The sequence below is a fragment of the Alosa sapidissima genome, chromosome 9, assembly GCF_018492685.1.
Source record: "Alosa sapidissima isolate fAloSap1 chromosome 9, fAloSap1.pri, whole genome shotgun sequence".
NCBI classification, from domain to species: domain Eukaryota; kingdom Metazoa; phylum Chordata; class Actinopteri; order Clupeiformes; family Clupeidae; genus Alosa; species Alosa sapidissima.
In genome coordinates this window covers 25,650,795-25,663,220 of record NC_055965.1, presented here as the reverse complement: position 1 = coordinate 25,663,220, position 12,426 = coordinate 25,650,795, and the positions used below count along the sequence as shown (strand labels likewise).

Genomic DNA, 12,426 nt, shown 5'->3' with positions numbered 1-12,426 from the left:
TCACCGATTGGGATAAATGCAGAGACCAAATTTCCCTCACGGGATCAAAAGAGTATATACTTATACTTATATACTTAGATGTAAAGCTGCATTTAGTTTCAGACTACTGGTACTTAATTTGTGCATTGGCAATAAAGTATCACATGAACTAAAGATGACTAAAATCTTATGTAGAAGAAGAAACATTCACAAAAAATCCATTCATCCAAAAATGACCTTTGTTTTTGATAGCTGTTGAAAACTGCATGGAACTGACAGAGATGTTTTTGTTTATTAATAAATAAAGAAATAAGAAATAAATAAAAATATAACATTATGCTGATACCTTCTGCTTTTCCCAAATAAAATGTAGCCTACAGGTGTAAGTGACCTTTCATCAATCCAGTTGCAATGGATGAACTGTGATGAACTGCCCTACTTGTTATTGTTTAGAGATTTTAAAGGTTTTATAACAATGCTACAACTTTTTTGGCTATTCTACAATCTATTCACCTTTGCAGCGCCAGTAGGCTACTTTCTGTGCAGCCGCACACACACACACAGGCATGCCAAACAAGCATACACAAAAGTTTCAAGAGTGGGGGATGGAGTAAAAGATGGACACAAATTGATTAGTGTGATTTATTTTCGGGGAACGGATGTACAGGACTGAGCGGTGGTCATATTTTGTACCGCTATGCGGTACATGTAGTTACATTATCGGCTGCTACAAGGCCACCAAAAACAACACTAGTCATAGGGAGGTCTAAGGACTAGGACGTAAAAGGCATGGTTGAGATCTTTCCTTGTATTTTAGTCATTGCATTGACTACAAAGTCTATATACTTACTAACTTTACCTTGTATGTATCCATAAACTTCCTCATTATGCTTAAATGCAACTGATGCCCCGCCAAATGTTGCTATTGTTGTACCAGCCTTTAAACCTGCTGCTACTCCATTGTTTAGCCCCTCGTAGCCTCATGCAGGTCCACCAGTGATAACTCCATAAGTTCCTCCTGTTTTTGCTCCAGTAACTGCTCCAGCAACTACTCCTGCAGATCCTCCAAAAAAAAACCCGATTGCAGCTCCCATCATCGCTCCACTAAGTGCTCCACCAACTGCTCCACCAGCTGCTCCTCCTACTGCTCCTAACACTTTTCCCCCATAATCAGCCTTAATCAGCCATTCTTCTTCTCATCTGTGGGGACATTTACAGAAGCTAGTATTTTAATGACTAATTGTTGTTGGTTAACTGGTTACACTTTAAAGAAAGGTAGAAATTAAAAGGCTTCACCGCCAATTTTGATTGGTCGTCACGGGCGACCTATTTTGAATATGGGTCCAAAATGCAATGTGTTCGTAAGGCATTGTCTGAAGATCATTTCGTGAAAATTGGACAAACTTTGTGACCAGTCAAGACTTTTTAGAGTTTTTGATAAAATTCTTTATTGTGGTCGGATCAATTATGTTGATGTTACAAGTTGGCACGCGTCAGCATAACTTGGTGAAAGTGGTCAGTGTCCTGAGTTGCTAACTTTCACAACTTTTTACTGTACAATTCTATAGGCTGCCATAGACTCCCATGGCAGAGGAAAGATATGTAATGTTATTAATAATAAGAAAAGTTAGAATCACAATGGGTGCCTTGCAGCTATACGTAAAACCATTGCTGAAATATGAGCCTACTTCCTGTGACTACAGCGCCCCCTTCTGTTCAACGGTCACTAAACGTATTGTGCGTCCTCAGGATGGTGTCCCCAATCCATGAATCAAGTTTGGTTTCGATACATGAAAAGGTTGCTGAGATATGAGCCTACTTCCTGTGATTATAGTGCACCCATAATGGTCAAAAGACTCCAAATATATTGTGCGTCCTCAGGATGGGGTCCCATGTCCATGTACCAAGTTTGGCTCCAGATTTAAAAAATCAGATTTACAGATTTGCCTAACTCTTACTGACTTCCAGTGTCCCTGTTAGCACAACAATTATTTGAATGTCAACATATTTCCTATTCAGAGATTGTCTTTTGTGCCAGAGCTGTGGTGCAAGTGGCCATAGGGTCCAACCTGCAGTCATTTCCCAATACCACACTCTTTACTGTCCTATCACATCAAAAAAGACATATATGAAAGTATGTGTTAATTTCATAGGGAAATTATTAATTTGTTAGAACTTGTACGGTAATACTATGAAAACAAGCATTTTTGTACAGTACAGCTGCATCTTACTTACTTTGTAAATTACCATGTTTAAATACCTATTAATTAGGGGGCTGTAAAAAGAGGGGTTACCGAAAAATTCATAATTAACACATGGGACCTTAGAGAAAGTAAAATGGAAGAACAGTAGGTAAAGAGGCACCAAAAAAGTGAAAAATAACCTCTTACCTTGTTTGCTTGTACATAACAGAAGACATGTCAGCAGCATGAACAAGACAATAAACGTTATCTTCTTGACCATCTGTGAAGAAAGTTTAGACAGAATCTCTTTTGAAAGTCTCTCAGATTGATCTTCAGTGAGTTGTTGAATCTTTAGGGGTCATTCCATGTGAAGTCAACATATGGCTACCATCTAACCATTTTGGATTTGCTTTATACTTCATGTAAATTTTTCATAATTGCTAAAACATATTTTTTTAAACCTTCCACCATTTTGTCAAAACTGTAAACACAACCCCTAAATCTCAAACTACATTCACAAAAGAGCTGACAACCTCTGCAAAACTGAACAATCAGTTAAATATTTCCAAATGTGAGATTGTATCTCTTCATAAATGGAGTGGTACTCTTATGAACAATATTCTGGTAAAACATATTTAAACTAGAAATGCAATTCCCAAGGAATTACCAGTGCATGAAAATGCAACAAATATGATGCAAAATATCATACAGAGTAAATACGGATAATGCAGAGATAGTTCCAATAGTGTTGCTAGGGTACATATGATGGTTGCTATGCCGAATAAAGTGGTTGCTATGCTGGATGCTAGGGTAATCATGTTGGTTGCTATGGTGGTTGCTAGGTTAGTTATGTTGGTTGCTATGCTGGTTGCTAGGTTATTCTCAATGGTTGCTATATTGGTTGCTACATTGTGACCATGGAAGTGGTTGTTAGGCTGTTGCTAGGATATTTGACATGGTAGGTGAGAGACCGCAGATGCGAGGAAAGTCTAGGTGCTCACCCTTATTACGTTAGGTGCACCAGTGCGACCAAGGAAAAATGTTAGTCGCACCCTTAACAATGTTGCAATGTTCCAAATTGGTCGCACTCTGGAGCCCTGCCCTAAATGCATCTTAAATGAGCTGAATAATAAGACCATAGGTCTGGTAAGACACTGGATGGGACATAATGAAGTACAGTGTAACAACCTATGTAACAATATGTAATATCACTCACTTATGATGTATTTTTGTGTAGCTACAGAGCATTAGTGCACATGTAATAAGTGTTTGTTACAATACTTTGCCAAAGTGGCCTCTCTCTTTGGGAAAAAAAGTTATCATGTGGTGTGTGCACCCTGCACCACCACTTCACTGCTAACTTTGGTTTCAGTTTTGCATTACGCACTAGACTAAAACAAAGGTCACAAACTTCCCCAGCCAGCACCTTACTGTTCTTTTTCACTCTGTAGTTTGTGAACTGGCTTAAATGCACATAGGTTAGCTAAATGGGCCACCCCTATCTCAAACAAGGCTTAACTAATTAACATACAGTGTTTGTCATCACAATTTCTCCACAAAGAGACTTCCAAAACGTCTGTAAATATATGAATATGACGCTTGGTCTTGAATTAGTCTTTGTAATGTGGGCTGTAGTCTGTTCATGATTCCATTGCAATATAATATGTGTATAGTTGTAGACTAACCCTAGGTTAAAACGTTCTGAATCAGGAAATAGGCTGACCGGATATTTTTTATGACATGCAGCATATCGGGAGCATTTTTGATCATATCCTGAGTTTTTAAGAATCAGTGAAAATATTGATTTATTTGACTCCTGATTTGATAATCAGATATCAGGGTTATGTATACCCAAATCACAAGCCACACACACCATTTCTGGATATCTTGGGGTAGGTCTATCACCCTTGGATATCATATTAGAAATCAGCCTAGGCCCAGGATCTGCCTAATTAACAGTCACGCATGTCCTACGCCCACAACGTACCATAAAACATCACTGATTAGTATCTATTAAATTTTCTTAATATTTTGGTTATGGTTCAATTTCATTGATATCTTTGAGATTGTATAGCTGCTGTAGGCCTAGCCTAATATACTTTTTATGTATAATATGTGTGAGATCTGTTGGAGGAATAAAGTCCACATTTTATCTGCTTTCCCACCGTCCCCAATGCTGTCTGCCAAAACTAATTTGGTTCAGCTGGAGTTGCAAGTTATGGTTATGGTATACACTTTTGTCCAAAGTGACATACACATAACAACAATACAAACAATACAAATTTAACAGTAAACAATTAAAAAAGTTGGTAAGGCTACATTAAGGAGAACTGCAACAATAAACAACAATGTCAATTCAAATTCAATCAATGAAAATAAATAAATACTATAATATTCAAACCATAATGCATAAGAAAGGCTTAATAAACAAATTTGAGCATCTATAATTTCATACTATTTTAGCATTAGGCTACAAGCTATGGCTTCCTTGTGGGCCAATAATGGATCAATCTTATATGTTGTAACTCGTCTAGAAAACGTGGGTCAACGTAACAAAAAACAATGTTGATTTAATGTCGACTGAATACGTTTTTGCAAATAGTTGTACAAAAATAAACTGTGTAATTATTATCTAAAAATAAATATTCACGTTTTGACACACTGTAGATAGTCAACGTAACAAAAAACAATGTTGATTTAATGTCGACTGAATACGTTTTTGCAAATAGTTGTACAAAAATAAACTGTGTAATTATTATCTAAAAATAAATATTCACGTTTTGACACACTGTAGATGGTCAAGACAGAAAACAGCCAATACAGTTTTCAACTAAAATAGCAAAATAAATACTATGAAATGAAACAAAGGCTTATTACATAAAAGTTCAGAAAAGGTTAGATTGGAAGAAGAACACTCACAAAAGCCTATCCAACACATGGTTTATGACATTTAAATGACCTTTCTAATGCTGACAGAGTAGCTCCATGGACAGATCTAGAGGTTATATCTAAAAGAGAGACATTTGCAAACAATGAAAAAGTTAAAGAAAGGCGACAGTAACTGCTGAAGTAACTCACCTTCGCGTCATTCTGCCTCAAAATGTCTGTCAGTGACAATAAGCAAACAGTTATGTAGCCTACTCTGGCATGCACTTTGGACTGCAGCAATAATAGCTTACAGATTAAATGCTAGGAAATGGAATAAAGGTTCAGGCTTAATTACATAAAAGTTCAGAAAAGGTTAGGTTGGAGAACACTCACAAAAGCCTATCCAACACAACACAGTACAATAGTCATCAAGTAGATGGATTGTTTTTCCCATTGGTAATTTGCCATGCACAGTGATACTTATGTTGCATTCTGAAAGTAAACTAAGGGATGTTTCATGAGTGAATTTTACTTCCATATGAGATTGATTATTTCATTATCAGGTAGTCCGGTAACATTATAAGATGCTTATACATTCTGCATAAATTATGATATCCATTGCTATGTTAGCTTATGATCACTCATCTCTATACCTACAGTAGACTGTGAGCAGCACATCATCCTTCACCCATTACCAGGTAGTCCGGTAAAATTATAAGATGCTTATTCATTCTACATAAATTATGCTATTCATTGCTATGTTAGGTTATGATCACTCATCTTTGTATACCAAGAACAATGTAAGCAGTACACCAACATCTCTGACCCGTGGAGGAACCGTGGCTTCTTGTCGACTTCCTCTCAACTCCAGCTGAAGGACGACTCGGACCTGCAGGAAGGCTGGTACCGCTTCGTTGGTGTAGGGGGTGACATCCTGGATTGCGCCTGCATTCCAATCCCATCTTTGGCAGAGCAGCGTCTGGGATCCTGTGGCCCCCACCAACCTGACAGATGCCCTCGATCCTGCCTTTTTACGTACAGTCCTACGATTGTTAAGACAGATCTGTGTGCAGGATTGGACAAGACAATTAGTGTGGCTATCATAAACTGTTGTTCATACTTTGTGCATCAGCTCAAATCCACCAACAGCAGTCAGATATATGGCACACGTAAGACAATCCAGTTCATATCAAGATGGCTCCATTTTTACTACTAATGAATCATGCCTTAACAGTTTTGTGAAAATAGACACTGTTTTGGAATGTTAGGTATGGACATGCAGCTGAAGCAGAGCATTTGCAGAGCAAAAATAAAATAAAATAAAACTAGTAGTAAAAGTAGCTTTCATTGATTGTAGAGGTAAGAGCATTATGTTCTGCAAACATTCAATTTCATTTGCTCGTCCAGTGTAGCCCAGACCTTGCTGCACTACCACTAATGTCCCTGTCCTTCCACGTGTGGCATCGTGTCATGGTGCCTTCTAGTAGTCTATATCAGTGGATGTATAGTAGTCTATACAATGGTTAGCACATACCAGTACACAACACAAATCCCCCCAGTCACACAAAATGTCACAACAAGAAAGATGTGAATAAAGCTTTAACACACTAAGCTATGCACTGTAATGTCAGACCTGCAACCTCCCTTCATTTCCTGGCCCTAAAAGATGTCTCTGTGCCTCTAGGCCATCAGAGATGTACTGAGTCCTCTTGTGGCGAGTTTGCCCAATGTGGTACATTGGGGGCCTGTGTGTGCAAGACTGGATATGAGATGCCCAAAGGACTTCTACCGACAGGAGACACATACGGATGCACAGGTGAGGGAGAGAGAGAGAGAATTTAGGATTTGACAATTAGATTTCCAAATTATCTTTATTTACAGGTTTTAAAGGAACACGCCAACATTTTGGTACATTGGCTCAGTTACTGTATCTCCCAGAGTTAGATAAGTCTCTCTGTGTGTGCAGTAACTCAGTCTGACGCACCCACCGCTAGCCTAGCTTAGCACAGTTACTGTATCTCCCAGAGTTAGATAAGTCTTTCTGTGTGTGCAGTAACTCAGTCTGACGCACCCACCGCTAGCCTAGCTTAGCACAGTGCCTCAAAGTTGGCGGCCCCAATTAGCCACAGCTCCCGATAGCAACAAAATAACTCTATTTTTCCTATTTACATGTTGCGATTTGGGTAGTTATAGCGTGTACACTGTAATATGAGACACAATGAAAACAATAAGGGAAAATGTGAAGGGAAGCAAATTCATTCGGAGAAAAGGGAATATCTCAAAGAAATTAAATTTTTTACCAAAAACACATCAGTCACAGTTAGTGGCATCCTTAGAAAATGTTTTTTACAAAATGTAACAGAAGCATTTTCCATTTCAACTTATTTAAGTTAATGAAGAGTGGCATTAATTCTGGAGGGCAAGTATATTTAAATCTAATTTTATATTTGTAGCCTGTATACATGTACAAGTCATAAGTTGTTCCAATGAAATGCACTCACATGTGAGGAAGAGAGAGATACATATCATGGCAACGTGTGTGTGTGTGTGTGTGTGTGTGTGTGTGTGTGTGTGTGTGTGTGTGTGTGTGTGAGTTTGTGTGTGCGTCTGCGTGTGTGTGTGCGTTTGTCCCTGTCAGACACTGATGAATGTGCGCTGGCTGGTTCTTGTGGAGTCGGTGCAGACTGTGTGAACTCACCAGGGTCGTACCACTGTGAGTGTGTCAGTGGCTACCTCCCTCGTCTCTTTCCCAATAACACCCTCACGTGCACAGGTAAGCACTGGCCTATTGTGTTACACTGGCCAGATTATAGGGTTTGCGTGAATCTGTGTGAACAAGTCTGTGTGTGTGTTTGTGTGTGTGTGTTAAAGAGAGAGAGAGAGAGAGACAGAGAGTGAGGAAGTGACAGAAAACTTTTTTTTGTAATCAGCTTCAAAATATATTTTGCATCTTATTGTGTGTGTGTGTGTGTCCGTCCGTTTGTTTGTTGTAAGATCAACAAGTGGATGAAGCAGAATGCAAGGTAAGGGCAGATTTTGTTTTTATTATTCTGGTTGTCTCCACAGAATAATAGACCACATGCACTGATTTCATTCCATGTGATTAACTTGTCTTGTTCTCTCACCCTTTGTGGTATGACAGACAAATGTATGAGATGTCTTAATTTTGTGTTTGACATACAACATACAGACCCAGTGCATCATCAAGTATCTGACTGGGATGATCAACAGCAGTAAGGACCTGCCACCAAGTGTAGGTATTTTTATTTATATTTTATTTTTATATATACTCTTTTGATCCCGTGAGGGAAATTTGGTCTCTGCATTTATCCCAATCCATGAATTAGTGAAACACACACAGCACACAGTGTAAGTGGCTGCCTATGAGGTAGGGGTTTCGCAATAACTGATTTTTAGTGGTTGACACATTTCTTGGGGTCTTCATTTGTAGTCATAGTATAAGTAAGTATAAATATATATACTCTTTTGATCCCATGAAGGAAATTTGGTCTCTGCATTTATCCCAATCCGTGAATTAGTGAAACACACTCAGCACACAGTGAACACACAGTGAGGTGAAGCACACACTAATACCGGCGCAGTGAGCTGCCTGCATCAACAGCGGCGCTCGGGGAGCAGTGAGGGGTTAGGTGCCTTGCTCAAGGGCACTTCAGCCGTGCCTACTGGTCGGGGTTCGAACCGGCAACCCTCTGGTTACAGGTCCGAAGTGCTAACCAGTAGGCCACGGCTGCCCCCTAACGGCCACCCAGGGCCAAGGCTACTCTGACTGGGGAGAGGGAGAAGTGTGAGTGTCATATACATTTCATACTCTAAAGGGCCTATCACATTACACACGGTATGCGCTATGAAATGCATTATTGTCAATGTCACGTGGCACGCAACGCAACAACTGGTCTGCCGTTGCGCTGGGCAAAGCGCAGTGCAAGCGTAATTTTGCCACTTTTGCTGCTCTTGCGCGTGCCGCGCTCAAAGTTCAATCAGGTTGAGCTTTGACCACGGCACGCTGTAAGGCGTTGGTATTTTGCGCTGAGCCCAGCGGCAAGCACAACAAAAATCTTTGGGACGTTAGCAAGAACCAAGAGCAACCTAGCAGCAAGCGCAGCACATACCGTGTACAATGTGATAGCCCCTTAATACTTATACTCCACTTCTCCTGTTGTGTTTGACAGGCTGTTGTCCCTATATTAGTGAAACTGCTGGCATCCCTGTACGACCTGTCCAGAGACACATCGGTGAAAACAGACACACTCATCCGACACATCAACAGTGTGTTCAGGAGCTCTGAAGAAGTGATGGACATTTTGATACTTGCCAATGCATCACACATCACTACATCATTAGCAGGTTTGTAAACAAGTAGGGTAGGTGTGTCTTTGCTAAAACCTGACCTCTGGTGTGTGTGTGTGTGTGTGTGTGTGTGTGTGTGCACAATATGTAACTGTGACATTGTGTCCGGCCAGTTTGTTCCTCAGTTCACTATGGCTAACACATTGGGTTGTTAGCATCTTAGCCTCAATCATCTTCAGTGTATGCTTGTATATATGTGAAAATGGTATGCATGCCTAAATATCATTGCAGAGCTGCAACAAATTACAATCAAACCAAACGCAAATCCAAGGCCTGTTGCCATCCAGATAAAGACCGATGACACTCAGTTGGATATTGATCTGTCTAAAAACAATGCAGGTGAGTGCATCTGATGCTTGCTACAGATGCCAGTATAACCCACTTACTGTGAATTATGCTATCAAACTGGGTTATCGCACACAGGGAAGACAAGGGTATGAATGTGTGCGTTATCATACCCTCCTTTATGTTAGGTAACTGGGTAATAATTATAATAAATATTATTTATGCTATTATTGTTATTTTTATTCTTGTTGTTATTATTATCATTATTATCATTATTATTATTATTCAAAAGGTTGACATGTTGAGCCTATTGTGATTTTCGCATGTTGTTTTGGATGTCTGTGTATTGTTCACCTTGAGCAGACAAGATATCTGCGTCACTCCTGGTCTTCACCAACATGGAGGAAGTCCTCACGGCCGGCTTCTTCCTCACAACAGGAAGTGACACCGTCAGCACTGCCATGTCCAAAGTGTTTTCTGTTACCCTGAGGCCAACCACACGGCTGTCGAGTCCAGTAAACCTCACTCTGAAGCATACAAATGTGAGGCCTGAAAATTGTGATGTTAATTATTATTATTATTATTATTATTATTATTATTATTATTATTATTATTATTAGTAGTAGTAGTAGTAGTAGTAATTGTAGTAATTGTAGTAGTTGTAGTAATAGTAGTAGCATAGTAGTAATAATTTTACATTAATGTTACTGTGTGTGTGTGTGTGTGTGTGGGGGGGGGGGGGGGTCTGTAAAAATGAGCTACTTGTGCTTAAAGTTAAATTATTTGTTATATGCACTTTATAACCACCTTAAACCTTCGTTTATAACCACCTTAAACCTTCGTTTATAACCTTAAACCTTTGTTTATAACCACCTTAAACCTTCGTTTATAACCTTAAACCTTCGTTTATAACCACCTTAAACCTTCGTTTATAACCTTAAACCTTCATTTATAACCTTAAACCTTCGCTGTGGGTAGTCAAATGGGAGACACAATGTGAGTCACAATGCCTAATCACACTAGCTGTGCACCAGAGTGGAGAATAGGTTTTGTGTGTGTATGTGTGTGTGTGTGCGTGTGCATGCGTGTGTGTGTGTCCCAAGGTCGTGCATCCTCAGGGTGTGCTCTCCTGTGTGTACTGGAATGGCAGCGCCTGGGTGGTAGACGGCTGTGATGTCACCCAGACCAACGCCACCCACACCGTCTGCACCTGTGAGCTCCTGTCCACCTTCGCTGTGATCATGCAGTTGGAGGTAAGAGAGTGAGAGAAAGGGGATTCGACTTGATGTAGCTGCCTGCAGCCTTCTTAAGCTGACTGCATGACAAATGCATAAGGTGATTATTTCTGAGATTCTGATACGTTTTCAATCCGGAATTGTACATACGTCATGCAGTCAGTTACAGACCAGCTAAATCCCCTTAGCCATACAGACCCCGAGCAACTGCTCTCAGAGGGGATGATGGGACACATGGAAAAATGCAGAAGTGGGGCAATGCAAGGAAAACTCTCAGTGAAACCTAATGGTTGCATGTGTGTGTGTGTGTGTGTGTGTGTGTGTGTGTGCATGCTTATGTTTTCATTCAAATGACAAAGTAATATGATCATGTATCAGCAAAAGAGAATGAGTGAGCAGAGGCGAGCTAACGCTAACATGCAAACAACACATTCAGGTATTAGTTTCACAATGACCCAATGTCTCTCCTCTCTGTCTCTCCTCTCTGTCTCTCCTCTCTGTATCTCCTCTCTGTCTCTTTCCTCATCTGTAGAGGAACTTGCCAAAGATGGTTGCCATGGTCATTGGCCTGATCTTCCTGATCCTGACCCTGGTGACCTTTGCCCTGTGCGCCCTGAACCCCAAAGTGACCAATCTGGCTCGCCTGAACCTTTGCATTAGCCTCTTCCAAGCTCACCTCCTATCACTGCTCGTCCAAGAGCTCATCATCCACATCCTCCCTCACAAGGTGCTCAATTCAGTGTGTTTGTTGCTGTTATTGTTTAACTGAGTTTAGTCTGGTTTTGGCTATAGATGTCAGCATGTTTTGACATTTTGTTGTTATATCTGTGGGACCGTGTAAATAGTGTAGCATGCATTTTGTTGCTTTATTGCTTAAAGGACAAGTTCGGTATTTTACACTTAAAGCCCTGTTTTCAGATAGTTTATGATTAAATAGAACGTTTAAGATTGAAATTTGAACACATGCTGCTGTCCTGAGAATTTTCGGTTTCTGTGGTATCGCCCCCCCTCCTCCACAACGCTGCATAGGTGCACTGGAACAATCCTTCCTAAAACGCATTAAACTTTCATTTACAAAGACGTGAAACTCACTGAGTGGTCAGGGGTGTTCGCTGATATGCTCACACAAAAATCGCTGCAAAAGATTCTTTCCAACAGGTTTTATCGTAGTTTTGTCCAACTCTATTGACTTGGATGTGCTGTGAGGTACGGTATTACTCCGCTGCCGGAAACGGATATGGGATTGTTTGTATTCTTTCTGTAGTCTTATGCAGTCGCGGTATCGTCTATTTTTTACAGTCTATGGGTATCGTAGGCTACTACGCTATCCAAATTATTGTCACTTCCAACCATGGCTAATGCTAAAATGTCTTGGAACTTGCACGATGTGAATGATAAAAACGTAATGGTTCACGTAGGCTATCATGAAAGTTCCACAGCCAAAACAATAGTAAACAAAATCATGTAGCCAAATTATTCATGTAGGCTAGGGTTAGTGTTAGGCTTTA

The 12,426-nt window shown here is 40.1% G+C and overlaps 1 protein-coding gene and 1 long non-coding RNA gene across 3 annotated transcripts in view; one reads left to right on the top strand and one right to left on the bottom strand.

The window, feature by feature from the left end:
- LOC121719393 overlaps positions 1-12,426 on the top strand; it is a 97,435-nt gene that overhangs the window by 31,895 nt on the left and 53,114 nt on the right. Inside the window, exons 3-4 of the mRNA XM_042104943.1 lie at positions 5,825-6,199; positions 6,715-6,846. Of these exons, the coding sequence (XP_041960877.1) occupies positions 5,825-6,199; positions 6,715-6,846 (507 nt within the window). The remainder of the gene's footprint in view (positions 1-5,824; positions 6,200-6,714; positions 6,847-12,426) is intronic.
- On the bottom strand, positions 586-5,257 carry LOC121719711. Of its 2 annotated transcripts, XR_006034325.1 has the most exons (4): positions 5,241-5,257; positions 2,370-2,442; positions 2,215-2,254; positions 1,362-2,084 (listed from the first exon to the last, which is right to left on the bottom strand). It is a non-coding gene; the product is annotated as an uncharacterized LOC121719711 (long non-coding RNA). The 2 variants fall into 2 exon arrangements; XR_006034324.1 differs by lacking the exons at positions 1,362-2,084; positions 2,215-2,254 and adding an exon at positions 586-1,179.